The following is a 22,757-nucleotide window of genomic DNA, read 5'->3' as shown; positions in this document are numbered from 1 at the left end:
TTAAAAGCTTCACTCTCCATAAGCTTACATCAGAAACTGGATTCATTCTAATTGACTCTTAAGTGGTGTTGGTGACTTGATGAATTTTATTCTAAATTTCAGGCATCTACCTGCTTTGCCATTGACCTCCTTTGTAGCAGTAATAGTTTTATGACTACTCCTTCTGCCCAGCTGCCCTTTCCACCTATTCTTTATTCTAAAACCAGAGACAGGTTGTTTTTCTTAAAACCAGCAGTTTCACCTTATTTCCTGCTAAACCTCTTTTAATATTTTTCCATTACTTTAGGCTAAAGATCAAAATCTTTGATGTGGTGGAAAAGACTGTTGTTGGCTTTGATCAATTTAATCTCTCATCTCAGACTTGAACAAGTGTTGTGGTTCTTTTATTCATTTTTTTCCTTTTCTTTTCCTTTTAGTTTTTGTATTTCCAGTGGTTTGCTTCTTTCTACTCCTAAACTGATTTATATGTGACCTAGTCTTCTCTTTTCTCATTTTATCGCCTTCAGCATTATATTATTAATTTCTCTTCTTCAGTTCTTAGTCAACTCCAGTGTTTCTCTCCTGGAATTCTTTTCTGACTATGTTTTCCTCTTTCACTTCTCAAATCAGTTGTAACTGTTAGACAGTCTCAGAGCACCTTGTCTTTTTATGTTGTATGTGATACTTAGTACAACACTAATGATCACTTGGCTTATTGTGTATGTGCGATAGATCTGTGATCAGTCTCTTGTGGAAATTTGGAAGGCCATTCTTGTGTCAGAAAGATTTATATCATATGTCCCACCCTCACCCACAGTTTGCCAGGAGTGATTTTTTTTTTAATTTTTGGGCCACACCTGGTGACGCTCAGGGGTTACTCCTGGGTATGTGCTCAGAAATCGCTCCTGGCTTGGGGGACCATATGGGATGCCATGGGATCGAACCGCGGTCCGTCCTAAGCCAGTGCCAGCAAGGCAGATGCCTTATCGCTCCAGGCCACCGCTCCAGTCCCAAAAAAAAGGACTGGAAAGCACCTGCAGGTCTCAAACCACCAGAGGTGATTGGTTTCAAAGCTAAGTTTTGTGATTGTGAAGTAACCGCTGAGCTAAGGCCAGTCCCAGGTGGGTTTTTTGAGTAAAGAGCCAGGATTAACTTACCCCTGAGCACCACCAGGTGTGGCCAAAAACCTAAACCAAAAAAACCAAAATTTTATCTTTGAGTAATAGGTATTGGCATTTTCATAGAGTCCTCACATTTCTTAAAATATTGAGATTTTTATGTGTTAAAATAATTTTGGGGTTGTTTTTTTTTGTTTGTTTGTTTTTGTTTTTGGGTCACACCTGGCAGCGCTCAGGGATTACTCCAGGCTCTGCCCTCAGAGATTGTTCCTAGCAGGTTTGGGAGACCATATGGGATAATGGGGATGGAACCTGGGCTGGTCCCAGGTCATCTGTGTGCAAGGCAAACGCCTTTCCACTGTGCTGTCGCTCTAGCCCCTCTGTAGATTTTCTTTTCTTAAAAGTCAACTTTTTGTGAAGGAAAGTTCTGAAGTTGCAGTGCAGATGTGCCTATGAAAATTGACCTTCAGGACCGAGAGATATCATGGAGATAAGGTGTTTGCCTTGCATGCAGAAGGGAGGTGGTTCAAATCCCAGCATACCATATGGTTCCCTGAGTCTGCCAGGAGTAACCCCTGAGCACTGCCGGGTGTGAACCAAAAACCAAAAACCAAAAAAAAAAAAAAAAAAAAAAAAAAAGGAAAAAAGAAAATTGACCTTCATGTAAAGTGTCATTTAGTACACTGCAGGGAAATGGCTCTTCTGTCAGCCTTTGTACTTGGGTTGAAGTCTTTTTATAGGCAGTTCGGGGTCCACACCTGGCTGTACTCAGTGTTTACTGTTGACTTAGGGATCACTCCTGGTGATGCTCAGAAGACTATATGTGGTGGCAGGGATCCAACCCAGAGTTGCCCACATGTATGGCAAATCCCTAGCTGCTGTACATCAACTCGAGTTGGATTGAATTCTATGAAGTCAAACTCCCAGGACACTGTCATGATTTTAGATTTACCCTAGAGCTTACTGAAATAATTTAGAAATTATTCCTATTCCCCAGAACCAGGCAGTATTTAGGCCACAGGGCTGTTTTTAATTTAAAAAATTGTTTGTTATCTGATGCTACTGTGAAAAATTCTTGATGCACTGATCTATTTCTATTAAGAGCATATGTATAGAGAATCATGTCTCTCTATATAAATATTTGTGTATGATGGGAGTTATTGTACAGTAGTACTGCTTCTCAAAAATTGCCAAATTCAGTTTATAAAATGTAAATTTTTATCTTTTAGATAAATATACACTAGTAGAGTTTTCCTGCTTTTCAAAGTTTAGTAACAAGTTAATGAAGTAGATAAACTAAGATGATTCTTTGTTGTACACTCTCCCTTCTCTTACTTCACTGCCACTCTGAAGTCTGAGAAATAAGAGAAAGGGAAAACGGTGATTAGGATTAAACTTGTACACAGTTCAGATAAAAATGGAGAAACTAAAAGCTGTTCAGAGAAGTATTTTAGTTCCCTGTTGCACTATTACAAATTCAGCTAAATTTTAAAGGGCCAAGTAAGTATGAATGAATGAGAAAAAAAATAGCTTTAATGGAATCCTCTACTCTCAGATCTGAATTCTTGGAAAGGAGTCCATGTAAAGATCAAAATCAGCTTTCTTAAATATTAACTTTGCTCTGTATATTTTTAACATTTTGCTAGATAGGAGCCTGTCTAGCTCAGCTGGTAAGAGCATGAGACTCATAAAAAATTCTGCTAGCTACAAGAAAAAAACTAATTCGGTCATGGGGCTGGGGAGATAGCTCAGTGACAGAGGGCATAGCTTGCATGCTTGAGGCCTTGAATTCAATCCCAGATACTGAATGCCCATCTGTTCCCTAGCTTTGCTGGTGGTAGCTCTGAGCACAGCTGGCAGAAGTAGTACTTGGCCTGAGCATCTCTCCTATTAAGTTTTAATTTAATTAATATATCTAGTAATTTTTGTGTAAGTAATAACCATAAACTTTATTCTAAGCTTTCTTGATCAACCCTCTCTAGTGATCTTTGCCTTATTTTAAAGTGTCTATAACACAAGTTATAGTTTTACTATATAATTATATAGAAATAAGTATATAAGTATAGAAATATATAATAAAGAATATATATTCTATATATAGATATATAGAAATATATTAAATATATTAGAAATAAGTATATAGGTTTTTTCATTTAATTTGTGACATTTAAATTTTGCTGTTTTGCTGTCTAAAGCTTTATCATGATCTAAATGGATTCTTTTTTTTTTGGATTTTGGGTCACACCTGGCAGCGCTCAGTGGTTACTCCTGGCTCTATGCTCAGAAATCGCCCCTGGCAGGCACAGGGGACCATATGGGATGCCGGGATTCAAACCACTGTCCTGCATGAAAGGCAAACACCTTACCTCCATGCGATTTCTCCAACCCCCTAAATGGATTCTTTTTTTTCCCTTTATTTAAACATCTTGATTACATAAATGATTGTGATTAGGTTTCAGTCATGTAAAGAACCCCCCCACACCTTCACCAGTGCAACATTCCCACCACCAATGTCCCAAATCTCCCTCCATCCCACTCCACCCCCACCTGTACTCCAGACAGGCTTTCCCATTTCCTCATTCATTCACATGATTATGGTAGTTCTCTGTGTAGTTATTTCTATAGCGTATTCACCACTCTTTGTGGTGAGCTTCATGAAGTGAGCTGGTGTTCCAGCCCTCCTCTCATTGCCTCTGAGGATTGTTACAAAAATGACTTTTATTTTTCTTAAAACCCATAGATGAGTGAGACTATTCTGCATCTCTCTCTCTCCCCCGCAATGGTGTTATCATTTTCTTTTGTGTTTTACAAACCTGAGCATAGTGCTAGTTACTTAAATAGATAATTATTTATTATGAAATTAATGAATAAATGAACAGACTTTACATTGCCAATATCCACTTAATGATTATGAGGAGCTCTGCATGATTGTTGTACAGTATAAAGTCAGGACATTTTTATCTGTATATACCTAAATCATTAAAGCCAACACTGCTGCAAGCATGGGACCCAAACAATGCTAATCAAACTTGAAAATGTGCCTGTTAAGGAGGTGGGCTGTGGGATGGGAGGGAATCTGGGGAAAATGGTAGATGGACGACACTGATGATGCAAGTGGTAGTGGAACAGTATATTCCTAAAATTATTTTTAATGGCTTTGCCTGCCTTTAAAAGAAAAAAATTTAAAACATTTTCAGAAGACATTTTGTTAATTTTTTTTACTCTGAAACAATAGTTGTCAAATATTTTGGTCTCATGATCTATTTATACTTAAATATATTGGATATCTTTTTTTTTTTTTTTTTTTGGTTTTTGGTTTTTGGGTCACACCCGGCAGTGCTCAGGGGTTATTTCTGGTTCCAGGCTCAGAAATTGCTCCTGGCAGGCACAGGGGACCATATGGGGTGCCGGGATTTGAACCAATGACCTCCTGCATGAAAGGCAAACGCCTTACCTTCATGCTATCTCTTCGGCCCCTATATTGGATATCTTAGGATATTTTGCTCAATGTGCTACTTACCTTGTTAGAAATTGAAATACACTTTAAAATATACGAACATGAATACACAGTCTATTTGCTGTCAGAGAAATGGTTCTATATACTGCCGGAAACCACTATTGTATACTTTTGAATCCTAAGATAATGAGAGTGATAAAGAAAAATAATGTCATAGAAGTGTTTATGAGAATAGTTCAGAACTCACTCACTTATTTTTTTTTATTTGTTTAGTTTTGTTTTTGTTTTTTTGGGCCACACCCATTTGATGCTCAGGGGTTACTCCTGGCTAAGCACTTAGAAATTGCCCCTGACTCGGGGGGACCATATGGGACGCCGGGGGATTGAACCGTGGTCCTTTCCTTGGCTAGGGCTTGCAAGGCAGGCACCTTACCTCTAGTGCCACCTTGTCGGCCCCAACTCACTCACTTCTAAAAAGATCTTGGAGAATTGATAATCTGAATTATTTCACTGGATCACTCAATCAGACTCTACTCTGGGTTTCCTGTGATTTTAAGATTAAAACCATGTTTTTTTTTACCTTTATGTTTAATCATGAATGGGAGTATTGTAAATAGTTCTAGTTACACAGCAAGAACAGAATTACTTTTTGATGTTTAAATGATAGTTATATTTTTCAGTTGAGATGATTTATGTTAAAAAATATTAGATAACTGAGCTCAGTGTCCATTTCAATGTTTCTTCCATTGCAGATCCTCAGTTTGAAACTACATGTAGTTATGTAGAAGCTACACTTGAAGAGTTTCTAACTTGGAACAGTGACCTGTCTATTACCAGTGGACCATTTAGAGATTATGATCGTTCCAAATTCTGGGCATATGCTGACTATAAGTACTGTGCCAGTCTATTTGAAGACAAGACAGATATTTTCCAGGTAAGTCAATACATGCCTAATAATCATGGCAATCATTTCCCTTGAGAAGAGATTGCAAATTAGAATTTCCTAATGCCTTTTTATCTCATAAGTAATTTTGTGGCGAGTCTTGAGTATTTTATCAACTCACACCAAAAGATATGCTTAAGAAAAGTATAGTATTATGCTCACACAGATGAGCAGTGTTCATATTTCACATCATTCCTACTTAACCAATGGTCTGACTTAAGAGTTTTTACTTTATAGTACTGCAGAAACAATACAGATTCAGGAGAAAACCTGATGACTTTTCAACTGTACAGATTAATTGTGTGAATCTATAAAACCAGTCCATTTTTCTCTTTCATAGAGCAGTTAGTAAATTGCCTGAGATATTCAGCACTTTTATTTAAAATAGGCTTTTTGTGAAGTGCTTTTGCCCAACTGGAGGCTAATGTAAGTGTCCCGAGCATATTGAAGATAGGCCAGGCTAAGCTATGGTGTTGGGTGGGTTAGTTAGACTCAGTGCACCTTCAGTTTGTGATAGTTTTAAACTACATGTGTTTATTGGGATGGTTTTATCATTGGGATAACATTAACACCAGAGTAAATCAATGTTAAATAATATTTTCCATCTTAACAAAATGTTCTATACATTGTACTCTTTCCCTACCTATAACAATACCTGAGCTAATTTGAAATATATTAGGATCACGACCTTAGCATACCTGTAAGGTTTTATTTGTCACTGAGGCAAGTGCAAGTACAAGGCTGCTTATATGAAGAAAGTTTTCCAAGTAGCACTCCAAGTGACTGTTGCTATCCATCCTGCTCTCAGGGTCTGGACCAGGGTTATTGCCTAAGGCTGTGCTGCATTCCTGAGTTTTGATTGTGGAAGCTCAGCAAAAGTACAGATGTAACTGCATAAGTAAAAATGTGCCCCTTCTTGGCCATGTGTTGACTAACTCAAAGAAGTTTGCAGACTACCATGCCCTTTTTCGCTGAAGTGTTTTCCATCTTAGACAGCCTTAATTTTTTCAGATGATGTTGGCAAATTTGCTGTTCTGGCTTCTTTGTATCTGAGGCATAGGGCATTAATGAGAGAGGTTCCAAAAAGCAAAATGTTAACTGCCTTGCCTGTAGTCAAGTCAAGGCTAGAGTCTAGAGTCCTGTATCCTCCTGGTCCACTGTGGAAGGAAGAATTTTGACATCACTAAGGTATTTTCCTATCACCCCTTCTTCATGGCAGTCCCCACCATCCTTGTCAGGATAGTCCTTGAATTCCTGAGGAGATTTTCATTCAGACTTTATATTCCTTTTCATTGTGAGACAAGGTGTAGATGCTGATGTTCACGTAGTTATTATAGCAAGAATAGCACTTTTATAGAACTTTTATTTGTTGAGTTTCTGATTTGGGTTTTTTTTTTTTTTTTTTTTTTTTTGGTTTTGGGGGGTCACACTTGGCAGTGCTCAGGAGTTACACCTGGTTCTGTGCTCAGAAATCGCTCCTGGCAGGCTCAAGGGACCATATGGGATGCCAGGAATTGAACCCGGGTCTGTCCCTCGTCATCTGCGTGCAAGGCAAACACCCTACCGCTGTGCTATCACTGCTGCCCCTGATTTTCTGAAATGTTGACTTAAATTGTACTTTGTTTTTTTGGTTTGGGGGCCATACCTGGTGATGCTAAGGGGGTTACTCCTGGCTATGTACTCAGAAATTGCTCCTGGCTTGGAAGACCATATGGGATGTTGGAATTCTAACCACTGTCCATCCTGGATCGGCTGCATGCAAAACAAATGCACTACCATTGTGATATCACTCTGACCCCTAAATTGTACTTTTTTTTGTTTGTTTTGGGGATATATCCTGTGGACTGTCAAGAGTTACTCCTGGCTCTTTTCTCAGAAATTGCTTCTAGCAGGCTGGGGGGCTCTATGGGATGCTGGCCCTGGGTTGGTCCTGGGTTGGCCGCATGCAAGGCAAACACCATACTTGTTGTGGTATCACTCAAGGCCAAATTTTACTTTATATTTTAAACGGAAAATTTTTTATTGTCCCCTTTATTAGCTTTGGTTGAATATTTTCCCTCTTACTAATGAAAGAAGAAGACATCTACTTTGAAAACATTTAGTAGACTACAGAGCATGAAAACCGGCAAGACTTTGCAAAAGCCGGCTCCCTGTGTGTGACACCAGGCGGGGAAAATCCACAAAAGTACACCGGCCCAGTGGGGCCCAACTGTGAAAAACTGTGAGTGTGACCTGTATATGTTTGTATACTGTCCTCTTGCGTGAAACTCTTGCGAGTGGGGCAAAAAGAGGCTCCAGCGGAGCACGGCCGCTCCGCTTCGCTACATGGCCGTGCACTCTTTCTAAGGAAAGAACACCATTGCAACAAGAAGGAAAAATTACACTAAGAACGGCGCTATATCAGAGAAGCAAACATTTCTCTCCGGACTGTCTTCTCTGTTGCATGCTCGGGCCTAAGATTTGACCCAGTGTGAGGCTTCATCCACGGAGGACTCCCCTCCCTTAGAGGCAAGTCAGCCCATCCAGAAGGGAGGAGCCAGAGGAGTGTGCTGCCTACATCATATAGACAATGAATACCACCACAACACGTAGAAAAACCCACAATACAAGTGTGACAATGGGGAAACAATGCAGGCCAGCATCAGACATAGAGAATGAAGATGACAATTCTGAGGACCAGATAATGACCAACCAACTAATCAACCTCTCAGATAAGGACTTTAGACTAGCAATATGGAAGATGCTCAAATAACTCAAAGAAACCATGGATCGAGTTGAACAGAACACTAATAAGAACCAAGAAAATATGAAGACAGAAATCACAAAACTCCAAACTGAAATAACATGTCAACTAACAGGACTGAAAAAGTCAGTAAACGAAGTGAATGACAAAATGGATAAGCTCTAGGACAGGGTATCAGAAGCTGAGAATAGACTTGGTGCTGTGGAAGATGAGATACATAACAATTCCATACAGCAGGAGAGATTGGACAAAAAACTTAAAGCAAATGAGCAGACAATGGAAAAATTAGTCAAAGAATGGGAACAGATGAAAATAGAAGTCTATGATAAGATCAACAGAAACAACTTTAGAATCATTGGAGTCCCAGAGACCCAGGAAGAAAATTTCCAGGAAGAATCAACGGTCAAGAACATCATTAAAGAGAAACTTCCAGAGCTAAAGAATATATGTGATCAAATCCTGCATGCCTGAAGAGTACCAAACAAAAGAGACCCCAGAAAAACCACCCCAAGACACATCCTAGTCACAATGACAAATCCCACAGATAGAGACAGAATTCTGAAAATAGCAAGATCAAAAGGGGAAATCACGTTCAAGCAAGCTTCCCTGAGATTTACAGCAGACCTGTCACCAGAAACACTCAATGCCAGAAAGCAGTGGTGGGATATTGTGACAACACTGAATGAAATAAATGCTTCACCCAGAATTCTATACCCAGCAAAACTCACTTTCCGGTTTGACGGAAGAATACATAGTTTCACAGACAAAAAACAGCTCAGAAACTTCACAGACACAAAACCAGTCTTAAGAGAAAAACTGAAAGACCTAATCTAAGACAAGACTACCCAAAAGACACACCAAATTTTGAAATAAAGATTGCGTTAAATCCCAGGACAATTCTTTCTCTCAACGTCAATGGACTAAAGGCACCAGTTAAGAGACACAGAGTGGCTAAATGGATCAAAAAACTCAATCCAACCTTCTGCTGCCTACAAGAAACGCACCTAAATAGTCAGAACAAACATAGACTCAAAATGAAAGGCTGGAGAAAAATTATCCAAGCAAACAACACCCATAAAAAAGCTGGAGTGGCCATTCTAATATCAGATAATGCAAACTTTATACTCAGGAAGGTTGTAAGGGACAAAGACGGACATTTTATATTAATCAAGGGGTACGTAGAGCAGGAAGAATTCACTCTCCTAAACATATATGCACCGAATGAGGGGCCAGCAAAATATTTAATACAAATATTAAAATTGACAAATCTGAAAAATAATATCAACAACACAATAATTGTGGGGGACCTTAACACGGCTTTGTCAACACTGGATAGGTCAATCAGACTGAAACCCAACAAGAATATACTAGATCTGAGGAGAGAAATGGAAGAAAGAGGCCTAGTGGATATATAGAGGACAATCCATCCCCAGAAACCTGGATACACATTCTTCTCCAATGTACATGGGACATTCTCCAGGATAGACTACATGCTGGCACATAAAACATACCTCCATAAGATCAAGAGGATAGAAATTTTGCAGACTACCTTCGCTGACCACAAGGCTCTGAAATTATTTGTGAGTTCCAAAGGGACTCAGAAGAAACACTTTAACACCTGGAAGTTAAACAGCCTCATGCTCAATAACCACTGGGTCCGAGATGAAATCAAGGAGGAAATCAAAAGGTTCCTGGAAACAAATGACAATAAAGACACAAACTATCAGAACTTATGGGACACAGCAAAAGCAGTACTGAGAGGAAAATTTATAGCTTTGCAAGCACACATCAGGAAGGAAGAAGGAGCTTGCTAATGACACAGCTAATAGAACTAGAAAATGCTCAACAAAAGGACCCAAGACTAGGAAGACAGAAGGAAATAACAAAGCTGAGAGCAGAAATCAACGAAGTGGAAACCCAAAAAACAATCCGAAAGATCAACGAAAGCAGAAGTTGGTTCTTTAAAAAAATAAACAAGATTGATAGACCAGGGGCCGGAGAGATAGCATGGAGGTAAGGCGTTTGCCTTTCATGCAGGAGGTCATCGGTTCGAATCCCGGCGTCCCATATGGTCCCCCGTGCCTGCCAGGAGCAATTTCTGAGCCTGGAGCCAGGAATAACCCCTGAGCACTGCCGGGTGTGACCCAAAAACCACAAAAAAAAAAAAAAAAAAAAAAAGATTGATAGACCACTGGCAAACCTAACAAAGAAAGAGAGAGAGAGAAACTTGATAACTCGTATCAGGAATGAAAAAGGAGAGATCACTACTGATATGACAGAGATTCAAAGGGTAATCAGAAACTACTTTGAAAAACTCTAAGCCACTAAAAATGAGAACCTGGAAGAAATGGAAAATTCTTGGACTCTTATAATCTTCCACGGTTGAAGGAAGAGGATGTAGCATATCTAAACACCCCCATCACCACTGATGAAATTAAAACAGTAATCAAATGTCTGCTGAAAAACAAAAGCCCAGATCCAGATGGATTCACTAATGAATTCTATCAAACTTTCCAAGAGGAACTACTGCCAATCTTGGCAAGACTCTTTCATGAAATTGAACAAACAGAAACACTTCCAAATAGCTTTTATGAAGCCAACATCACCTTGATACCTAAACCAGACAGAGATGCTACCAAAAAAGAAAATTACAGACCAATATCGCTGATGAATGTAGATGCAATGATCCTCAACAAAATCCTGGCAAATAGGATTCAATGCCTTGTTAAGAAGATCATCCACTACGATCAAGTAGGTTTCATCCCAGGAATGCAAGGCTGGTTTAACATACATAAATCTGTCAACATAATACACAACATCAATAACAAGAAAAATAAAAACCACATGATCATATCAATAGATGCAGAGAAAGCATTTGATAAGGTCCAACACCCATTCTTGATCAAAACTCTCAGCAAGATGGGAATGGAGGGAACCTTTCTCAATATAGTGAAGGCCATCTACCACAAGCCAGTGGCAAATATTATCCTCAATGGAGAAAAACTGAAAGCCTTCCCTCTAAATTCTGGCACAAGACAAGGCTGTCCTCTCTCACCACTACTATTCAACATAGCACTGGAAGTACTTGCTATAGCGATTAGGCAAGAAAAGGATATCAAGGGAATCCAGATAGGAAAGGAAGAAGTCAAGCTCTCACTGTTTGCAGATGACATGATACTCTACTTAGAAAACCCTAAAGACTCTATCAAAAAGCTTCTAGAAACAATAGACTCATATAGCAAGGTGGCAGGCTACAAAATTAACACACAAAAATCAATGGCCTTTCTATACACCAATAGTAATAAGGATGAAATGGACATTGAGAAAACAACCCCATTCACAATAGTGCCACACAAACTCAAATATCTTGGAATCAACTTGACTAAGTATGTGAAGGACCTATACAAGGAAAACTATAAAACTCTGCTCCAAGAAATAAGAGAGGTCACACGGAAATGGAAACACATACCCTGCTCATGGATTGGCAGGATTAACATCATCAAAATGGCAATACTCCCCAAGGCATTATACAGATTTAATGCCATCCCTCTAAAGATACCCATGACATTCTTCAAAGAAGTGGATCAGACACTTTTGAAATTCATTTGGAACAATAAACACCCTCGAATAGCTAAAGCAATCATTGGGAAAAAGACTATGGGAGGAATTACTTTCCCCAACTTTAAACTGTACTACAAAGCAATAGTTATCAAAACAGCATGGTATTGGAATAAGGACAGGTCCTCAGATCAGTGGAATAGGCTTGAATACTCAGAAAATGTTCCCCAGACATACAACCACCTAATTTTTTATAAAGGAGCAGGAAATCCTAAATGGAGCAGGGAAAGCCTCTTCAACAAGTGGTGTTGGCACAATTGGATAGCCACTTGCAAAAAATTGAACTTAGACCCCCAGCTAACATCATGTACGAAGGTAAAATCCAAATGGATTAAAGACCTCGATATCAGCCCCCAAACCATAAGATATATAGAACAGCACATAGGCAAAACACTCCAGGACATTACAGGCATCTTCAAGGAGGAAACTGCCCTCTCCAAGCAAGTGAAAGCAGAGATGAACAGATGGGAATATATTAAGCTGAGAAGCTTCTGCACCTCAAAGGAAATAGTGCCCAGGATACAAGAGCCACCCACTGAGTGGGAGGAACTATTCACCCAATACCCATCAGATAAGGGGCTAATCTCCAAAATATACAAGGCACTGACAGAACTTTACAAGAAAAAAAACATCTAACCCCATCAAAAAATGGGGAGAAGAAATGAACAGACACTTTGACAAAGAAGAAATACACATGGCCAAAAGACACATGAAAAAATGTTCCATATCACTAATCATCAGGGAGATGCAAATCAAAACAACGATGAGATACCATCTCACACCCCAGAGAATGGCACACATCACAAAGAATGAGAATAAACAGTGTTGGCGGGGATGTGGAGAGAAAGGAACTCTTATCCACTGCTGGTGGGAATGCCGTCTAGTTCAACCTTTATGGAAAGCAATATGGAGATTCCTCCAAAAACTGGAAATCGAGCTCCCATACGATCCAGCTATACCACTCCTAGGAATATACCCTAGGAACACAAAAATACAATACAAAAACCCCTTCCTTACACCTATATTCATTGCAGCACTATTTACCATAGCATGACTCTGGAAACAAACAAGATGCCCTTCAACAGACGAATGGCTAAAGAAACTGTGGTACATATACACAATGGAATATTATGCAGCTGTCAGGAGAGATGAAGTCATTAAATTTTCCTATACATGATGTACACGGAATCTATTATGCTGAGTGAAATAAGTCAGAGAGAGAGAGAAAAACGCAGAATGGTCTCACTCATCTATGGGTTTTAAGAAAAATGAAAGACACCCTTGTAATAATAATTTTCAGACACAAAAGAGAAAAGAGTTGGAAGTTCCAGCTCACCTCAGGAAGCTCACCACAAAGAGTGATGAGTTTAGTTAGGGAAATAACTACATTTTGAACTGTCCTAATAACGAGAATGTATGAGGAAAATGGAGAGCCTGTCTAGAGTACAGGCGGGGGTCGGGTGGGGAGGAGGGAGACTTGGGACATTGGTGATGGGAATGTTGCACTGGTGATGGGTGGTGTTCTTTACATGACTGAAACCCAAACACAATCATGTATGTAATTAAAGTGTTTAAATAAAAAAAAGAAAACATTTAGTAAATGCTTTCTGAACCCAAAGTCAATACTAAATATATTTATTTGTATTCATATAAATTTTTCTAATTTATTTTTCCTCTTCCCTTCCTCTTTCTTTTGGGAGGGAGGGGGCAGTGTTCCCTTCCCTAATTTCCTCCCATTAATGCTAAGGGATCACTCTTGGAAGAACCAGACAAAATTTCAGGGATCAAATTGAGTTTGGTAACTTGTAAGGCAAGCACCTTAACCTTATAGAAGAGATATCCTGTATCACTGGTCCCTATTTTTATTCTTGTGGCAATCACCAGGGTTGCACTCACACATTTGGTTGTGGAACCAAGGATTCCAAATAGTAGTACCACAAGACCACTGTCATGTATTTCTGTGCCAGAGATCAAACTCTCATCTACTCACTAGCAGGAAGAAGTCTCTTTGCCACTGATTTATCCAGACCCCCAATTTACTTATTTTCAAGTGATAATTCTGAGCTCTTTCACTCCCTGATAACTCTAGTTGTGATTGCTTTATGGATCTTTAATCCCAAAATACTTAGGGTTTGTAATTAATTTGTAGAATATTTTGTCATATTTCTCATACTCTACCCAACTTGTAGACTAGACTAGCACATTTTTGCTCCTTATATCAGGTAGAATATTTTACATAGTAATATTTATTAGAATCTTTTATTTGCTGATTTTCAAAATATTTTACACTTATAATTCTCTGAGTAATAATTATTCCTGTATTAAGAAACATCAGGCTCAAAAAGATTAGGAAAACCTCTTCTAGTATTACATAATTATCAAAAGAATAAAACCCAAGAAGCCTGCCTTCTGAGTCTTAACTGCAGTGTTGAATGATCTGTATCCATTTAGTTCTCCAGAGATGCAGAAAGGATGAGAACTTCCATTTCACTAAATCCTTCTGTGTTCAACCCTGGATTAATCTAATCTGACATCAGTTGTTCTGCCATGGGCAGGCATGGCAGCTGTGGGCAGATATGTGACCTGCTTATTAAATGTGGACAGAAAACAGTCTTTTGACAATGTACGTACCAGAATTCTAATTGAACCCTTATAAAATCGATATTTTGTGTTGAATGAATGTTCTATTAGTTTACCTTTAGACTGTTAGTTTTCTGATTTAAAGGAGATATGTGAGCAGCCGGTCCCATTAAGGAGATATGATTTTTTTCATGATAAAGTTTATTGGGTACCGGAGTTCTTAGGTCACAGGTACCTTGAGTTCTCTCTCTCTTTCTCTCTATCTCTCTCTCACCCATTGTTGATTGTTCTAGCATTACTCTAATTGATTTAGTCACTAGATTGTATTTACTGTCAAACTTTCATACATCTGTCATGAAATGGTGAATAATTTTTCTTAAAAAATGATTAATATGGGGCCGGGCGGTGGCGCTGGAGGTAAGGTGCCTGCCTTACCTGCGCTAGCCTAGGACGGACCGCGGTTCGATCCCCCGGCATCCCATATGGTCCCCCAAGAAGCCAGGAGCAACTTCTGAGCGCATAGCCAGGAGTAACCCCAGAGCGTCACAGGGTGTGGCCCAAAAACCAAAAAAAAAAAAAAAAGAAAAAATGATTAATATGGCCAGGGAAATAGGTAAGGAAGGCACTTGCCTAGTATGTGGCTGACTCATTTATTTTTTTGTTGTTTGTTTCTTGGGTCACACTTGTGTGCCCAGGAGTAATCCTTGAGCACTGCAGGGTGTGACCCACTCCCCCCAAAAAGAACTGAGGGTAAAAAGAGTTAAATGGGGGAGGGGAATAACAGATAGGGTTGAGAGAGTGAAGGGCTAGAAAAGGATTTGTAAGTTGGTAAGTAAAGGAGGAAGGAGGGGTTATATAGGGGAAAGGACAATATACAACATAGATATTGAGATGTCCAACACATACACTCATGCGCACACATAGACAGACACTGAGGATTGAGCATGAGTTACAGTTGAAAAACTTACCCAGGTGAAATGGGATAGAAGATTTAAAAATTATAAAGCTGGCAAGTCAGATGTAAAGTTTTCCATTTTCTAGGCCAATGATGATTGGTGAGGGTAAACTTTATTGAAGAAGACTTTGTGGGTTAGATTGTGTATAGAGCATTCTTAAAAACAATCATAATTTTCCAGTCTAGAAAATTAAGTGATATGGTAATGAGCTCTGTCTGCAGTGGGGCATAAAACAAAACAATAAGATTCATATAGATAAAACACAATTTAATCAGCAATATAGTGATAGATGCAAATATGGTCAAAAGATTAGCCTAGGAGAAAAATACAAGAGGTCCTGAAAGCAGCTTCTCCTTCGTTGGGATTTGGCTGGGCTTGGATTCTACATCTTCTGAGGTGATTTCTAGGGTCTCCTCAATAAGCAGCTGCACATGGGGGGGGGTCATGGTTCTGGCAAAAAGCACTCTGGTAGAGGAAAGAGGGTAGGCATCGGCATCTAGGACACTGCCCAGAGTCTTCACCTCTCTCTCCTTCACTGCCTGCTTCTTACCTGACTGAGGAGGACTCTGCCACCATAGGTGGTGGGGCAGCTAAGTGAGGCCATGGGAATGATTAAACAGAACCTATGTTGATTGGGAGCACATCTGCTACCTTTCATTGGCATTCCGCCAGGTCCAAATACATTAGCAGCTTTTAGTCCCCTCTCTCCTTTCACGACATCAGACACCACAGTCTCCCTATCACCAATACTGCACAGAAACTTCCTGGGATTGTATCTCTTAATATCTGTCCAGTAAACAAAGACATATTCTTTGGTGTCATTTCTATTAATAAATCCATAACCATTTGGCCATTGAACCACTTGACAGGACTTGGATTGCCAGCGTTGGCTTTTCTACCTGACTCAGTGCTTGGAGTGCAGGGGCTATCTCTGATTGAGCAATTTTTGGATTTTGAGCCAAGATGGTAGATGGTTCATCATTCTTGGATGATGGGGGTCTCTATGGTTTAATGCCAGTAGTAAATGATAAATTATCAGCCCTGGGAAGATTTAGATTTAGATTGAGAACTCATCACCATCAGGAAGGCTCTCTTTCCCTCTTGTGGCATGTATGCAGAAGAATCTCTAGAAAGCCAGGCACAAACAGTTCAGAGTGAGAAATGCAGGTAATTGAACCAGAGCAACATGAAGCCATTCAGAGCAGGAGTCATATTCACAAATGGTCTAGTGAGAGGAACAGCATATTCAGTCCAGCTCGAGGGGCCCATCATGATGATAATCCACCAGAGGGTCAAATCACTTACCATTGTTGCAGTCTTCTCAGGTTCCTAGGTCACTGTTCAGGCACCAATTTTAAAACCACCCCAGGCACTGTATCTCCACCCCCAGGTGAACAAGTCTGAATTGGAATCCCACAAGAAATAATCCAGGGGCCGGAGAGATAGCATGGAGGTAAGGCGTTTGCCTTTCATGCAGAAGGTCATTGGTTCGAATTCCGGCATACCATATGGTCCCCCGAGCCTGCCAGGAGTGATTTCTGAGCGTAGAGCCAGGAGTAACCCATGAGCACTGCTAGGTGTGTGACCCAGAAACCAAAAAAAAAAAAAAAAAAAAAAAAAAGAAATAGTCCAAATTAGGCTGAGGGTAAACTGGCCATCTTCTACCTAATGTGGAGAGCCTGCTGCCTGCCAGAACTACTGTTTGTATTGAGTATAGAGATCACCCCAAGGTGTGGCAGCTATCCAGTTTCCTTTATTAAAAGCAATCTAAAATCACGAGCATTATAGTATAATGGTAAGTTATCTACAATTGAAAACGGATTACAGGGGCCAGAGCTGTTGTGCAAATGATAGGCCATTTGCCTTGCATGCAGCTGACCTAGGACAGACCACGGTTTGATCCCCTGCATCCCATATGGTCCCCCAAACCAGGAGCGATTGCTGAGCACATAACCAGGAGTAACCTAGGTGTGGCCCAAATAATAAAAACAAAAAGGAAGGAAGGAAGGAAGGAAGGAAGGAAGGAAGGAAGGAAGGAAGGAAGGAAGGAAGGAAGGAAGGAGGAAGGAAGGAAGGAAGGAAAGGAAGGAAGGAAGGAAGGAAGGAAGGAAGGAAGGAAGGAAGGAAGGAAGGAAGGAAGGAAGGAAGGAAGGAAGGAAGGAAGGAAGGAAAAGAAAACATTACAATAATATATTCAATGATTGAGCTCTTTAACAGGTGTTCATGGCATACAGTTGCATATTCCATTGCTATCTGTGGACATAAACATTAGATTATATTTGTAGGCATAATCAAGTAGAAAATGAATAGATTAGAATTTTTTATCGTGACATTTTTATAATGAGCCCTTTCTTCTGAGTCTAATATCCATTGACATTTAAGGAAGCTATGGACAGAAAGGACTGTTGTGTCATTATATTGTATAGGGTTGTTGTTGTTCCAATTAGGGATTTGGTTTGTGTAATTGCTCTTTGAAAAGCTCATTTAGGGTTGGTTTGGTTAGCACAAATATAGTGAGTTCTTTTTTGTCTGAGAATGTTTTTAACCCTCCCTCCTATGTAAATGAGAGTTTTGCTGGATAGTGGACTCTAGGTTGAAATTTTCTTTCATTCAGTAGTTTGTCATTTCACTTTCTTGCCTGGATTGTTTCAAATAGAAGATCTGGTTTGATTCTTATGTTGCTTCCATTATACTTGAGGGTTTTTTCCTCCCTTACTGCTTTAAAGAGTCAATCTCTCTTTGTTTTTTGCCATTTGGGTAGTACCAAATGTCTTGGTGTTGTTCTGTTATGGTTTGTTTTGTTTGGCATTCTTTTTGCCAGGATTTGTAAAGAAATCTCTTTCCCAAGTGTGGTGGAAGTTCTCTGCTGTTATCTCCCTCACTATTTGTTCTTCCCCTTCCCCATTTTCTTACCCTTCTGGAATTTCTATAATCGGAGATTATTTCTCTTGTCTTTGTTTATTAAGTACCTTTTATTAAGTACCTTATATTTTCTTCCAGGGTTTTGTTTCTCCTTACTTTTTTGACTTCTTTATTCTAGTTTTCAAATTCTTCTCCACCTGAGTAATTCTATTACAGCTTGCTAGCATGCTTTTTAGTTCCTTCAGTTTCATTTGTATGGATTCTCTCATCTTCTGAAAGTTGGTTGAATTGAATTGGTTGAATCGTTCATCTATAGATTTCTTAATTTCGCAGGTTAGTGACTCCTTGATTTCCATTGCTAAACCATTAAGTGTTGATTTTATGCCCTCATCTATAGGGTTCAGGTGTTTGGGTGAATTTGGAGATTTGCCGGGATTTCTCTCCATATCCCTGTCTTCTTTGACTTCCCCAGTGATCTTTGCATTTAGTGGTTTGGAGTGCTAGATTCTCAGGGTGTTGAAAGAAGTGTTAGATTCAGTCTGCTAGGAAGTCTATGATATAAATTAAAAAGAATGTTTGGGCAAGCATCCAAGTGGTTTGGGAAAATCAGGACTGATTGAAGGAAGAAAGGATGCTGGGAAAGATCCAAAAAGATAGCCCCACCTGTTTGGTGGAAGGGATTAAGAAGGCATGAAGTTCTCTATTCCCTCCCAGGCACCAAATTGGCTGGCCCCAAGGGCTGATGAATAGCGATGGCAATGAAACCCAAGGGAAGCTGAGGGAAAGTTGGGAAGGAGGTCCCATTTGAGCTTGATGGAGGGGACTAGGACTGGAGTAAATCACAATATATAGGTTTATTAGTTATAGTTAAGCATGTATTATATAACATTGTTATATGAGCATGTTGAAATGGACCCACATAATTTAGCAATAGATAAAGAAGTCTGATGACCTCTTTCTGATATAGCCTCAGAATGTAAGCATTTGTGTTTATGCAGGCCTGTCTGTAGTGAGTAAGCTATCTAACATTTTTCTGCTTATTACCTTAGGCAATTTTTGTTTTTGTTTTTTTCGGCCACACCCATTTGATGCTCAGGGGTTACTCCTGGCTAAGCACTCAGAAATTGCTCCTGGCTTGGGGAGACCATATGGGACGCGGGGGGATCGAACTGCGGTCCTTCCTTGGTTAGTGCTTGCAAGGCAGACACCTTACCTCTAGCGCCACCTCACCGGCCCCTCCTTAGGCAATTTTTAAGGAAAAAATATTGATTTATTATATCTATTAGATTATGTTTGAAATTTATAGTCTTTAATTTTATACACAAACAAATTAATTGTATTTTTTATAGTTTAATTTTTGTTATTTTTGAACGATATCATTTCTTTTTCAATTGAGATGTAAGTTCATTATGGAATTGGGTATAATCAGTTATTTCCCACACATATAATTTAGATATGGAAAATTAATGTGATATATGCACTCAAGTTGTCTGTGATCACCAGTCACCCAAAGGGCATGGTGAAGGTCAAAGAACAGTTTTTAGCTGTAGCGTTCTCACTGATGGACTACCATGAACTTATTTTAATCAATTTGAACCTGACTGTTTTTATAGATAAAATACCTTTTAATATTTTACAAAATAAAACCACCCTTTATAATTAAACAATTTAAGAATGACATGTTTTGGTGGTTGATGTATATATTAGGCTAACATGACTTTTCAGAAATCTTTTTCTTTGAAAACAGATGTTAGTATGTTCCTCTAAATAGGAAATAAAGATTAAAGATACTTACAGAAGAAATACCAGCATTTAGGATCATGTTTTTCAAATATAATTGCTACCCTTTTATTGGGGGAGACTTCCCAAGCATTGGTTTAAGGGATTTGGGGGTATAGTTAAAAAGCATACTTTTTTTTTTGTCCCCCAATTCACAATACAGACCAGGCAAAGGGCCTGTGTTAAGGTATATATGGGGTGCATTTACAAAAAAAGCATCCATTTTTTTAAATGAAGGAAAGAGCTTGTTCTTTTTCTGGATTACTCGTATGTTCTTTTTTTCTAGCTTACACATATATTTAATTCTATAGATTTGGATTTATGCGAGACGTTTACAATTTTTAACTTTTCATATTAAAGCAGGGCCCTCCCTCTCCCTTTTTAGCTAAAGAAAAGAGCAGAGCATGTTGTTGACTGAGAGACTTTGCTGCCACCGTCTGGTTCCTAAGGGGATACCAGACTATCAAGGACCAAGTATTATTTCCTGTCAGTAGTATTTGGCTTGTGCTTGCTCCATGCACGTGACATGAGATGGGAGAGCCCAGTCCAGTGCATTATGTTGTCTGTTTTAAAACTTAATATGCTTATGAGTTCATGACTGTTGGGACTATAGCAAAAGTCATCTATAGGTAATCCAAAACATATACTGTAATTCATTCATTCTCAAACCTGATATATATAGACTAAAAAAGTCCCACATTTGGCAGGAGAGATAGCATGGAAGTAGGACATTTGCCTTGCAGGCAGAAGGACGGTTGTTCGAATCCCAGCGTCCCATATGGTCCCCGAGCTTGCCAGGAGCTATTTCTGAGCGTAGAGCCAGCAGTAACCCCTGAGCGCTGCTGGGTGTGACCCAAAAGCCAAAAAAAAAAAAAAAAAGTCCCACATCTATAGTTATCTAGTTATTTTAGAGAATGTAAATGGCAATAGTTATATATCTCTGTATATATAATTTACATACAGATCTGTGTTGCATACATATATACATGTATTACATACACATATGTGTGTAATATACACATCATGTACATGTATGTCATAACGAGTACATGTCATATTATTTGTATCTGTATACCACGCATAAGTACATGCATATTGTAGTGTACATATAAGTATCGTGTGTGCATGCTACACATATCATGTATATGTGTATCTTATATGCTATACATATATAGATACATTGTGCTTTACATATATTTTATATAGCATCTATATTTACAAACTACAACTCATATCTGGGGAGAATTTTCTTTTTATGTGGTTGTTAAAATGCAGAAAACTAGCATGCATTTAGTCCCCAAAATATGTATCTTATTTCAGAGAATTTGACTTTCTGAATTTAACTTTAGAGATCTTTAAAATACTTCTGCTTTCTTTCACTCACCATTTCTGCTACCTGAAACTCTTTCTAGATAAGTGCATCATTCTGCTTGGTCTGTCGTTTTCTTGTCTGTCTTCACTCTCCAACTGAGCTTTAGCTGGGCAGGTATTTTTGCATTCTTTTTTTGACTATTACATCCTTCTGAATGGTGCATCTCATATTGTAAACACTGTAAATATTTGTTGGATAATTTTTATTAATGAAATAACTTAGGTTATTATTGGTTAAAGAATATCTTAAGACTGTCCTAGAACCCTAATCACCTGCTTCTATGGCATGAGTCCTAATAATCTATTTCTGTGAGTGGCCAGAAAACAGATGTTCACATATAAATGTTCACTGCGAGATGAATTGAATTGGTTGATTCTTGATGAACTAACTTTTTTTTGGAAGGGGGTCACACCTGGCAGTGCTCAGGGGTTAGTCCTGGCTCTACACTCAGAAATTGCTCCTGGCAGGTTCAGGAGACTCTATGAGATGCCGAGATTAGAACCAATGTCCTTCTGCATGCAAGGCAAACGCCCTACCTCCATGCTATCTCTCCGGCCCCAAACTTTTTTTTTTTTTTTTTTTTTTCAAAATAGGAGGTGATATGGTCTGACTTTGGATTTCCTGGAAGAAATGGACGAGAAAGTACATTGTGGATTGGCTCCCTGGGGGCCCACACACCCTGTCATCTGGATTCTTATGGTTGCAACTTAGTATTCCAGGTACAAGGAAGGTAATATACATGAACATGCATGAGAGATGTGTACAAATATGCAGATATGCATCTGTGCAAATGTCTATGTAGATGAGTTGCAAGAAGTAGTAATAGATAATAGCAGAACTCTAAGGTTTTGTCCCAGCTCCATCCAGTTTTCACAACTTAACCTGTGTTTCACAGGTTTGTGAAATGAGGGGAATGATTTTTTTTTTAAGAGAGAGTAGGGAGATAGCTTAAAGGATTAGAGTGTTTAGATCCCGAGTTTCTCATCACCACATACCCTGCCCCAGTAGGATGGCCATCACACACACACACACACACACACACACACACACACACACACACACATGCCAAGTATTTTTGGTAAAATCCTCAGAGCCATCTGAGCCCCTTCCCCCCAATATTTCTTTCTTTTTTTTTGGTATTTCCCGGTGACGTTCAGGGTTACTCCTGGAATTGCTCCTGGCTTGGGGGATCACATGGGATGCTGGGGGATGGAACTGCTGTCCATCCTAGGTCAGCTGTGTGCAAGGCAAACGCCCTATCGATGCGCCACTGCTCCACACACACCCCCATTTTGGGGGGCACACCTCGTGACACTCAGGGGTTACTTTTGGCTAGAGCTCAGAAATCGC

General features: G+C 39.3%; 2 protein-coding genes across 2 annotated transcripts in view; one reads left to right on the top strand and one right to left on the bottom strand.

Annotated features, from left to right (window-relative positions):
- Positions 1–22,757, bottom strand: part of FAM162A (family with sequence similarity 162 member A) — a 497,431-nt gene that overhangs the window by 17,675 nt on the left and 456,999 nt on the right. The window lies entirely within an intron of this gene.
- HSPBAP1 (HSPB1 associated protein 1) overlaps positions 1–22,757 on the top strand; it is a 54,113-nt gene that overhangs the window by 14,910 nt on the left and 16,446 nt on the right. Inside the window, exons 4-5 of the mRNA XM_049785541.1 lie at positions 5,307–5,488; positions 22,001–22,137. Coding sequence (XP_049641498.1) covers positions 5,307–5,488; positions 22,001–22,137 — 319 coding nt within the window. The remainder of the gene's footprint in view (positions 1–5,306; positions 5,489–22,000; positions 22,138–22,757) is intronic.

The sequence above is a fragment of the Suncus etruscus genome, chromosome 13 (assembly GCF_024139225.1).
Source record: "Suncus etruscus isolate mSunEtr1 chromosome 13, mSunEtr1.pri.cur, whole genome shotgun sequence".
Taxonomy (NCBI): domain Eukaryota; kingdom Metazoa; phylum Chordata; class Mammalia; order Eulipotyphla; family Soricidae; genus Suncus; species Suncus etruscus.
Note: the sequence above shows the minus strand (reverse complement) of the source record. Positions and strands in the feature narration are given on the sequence as shown.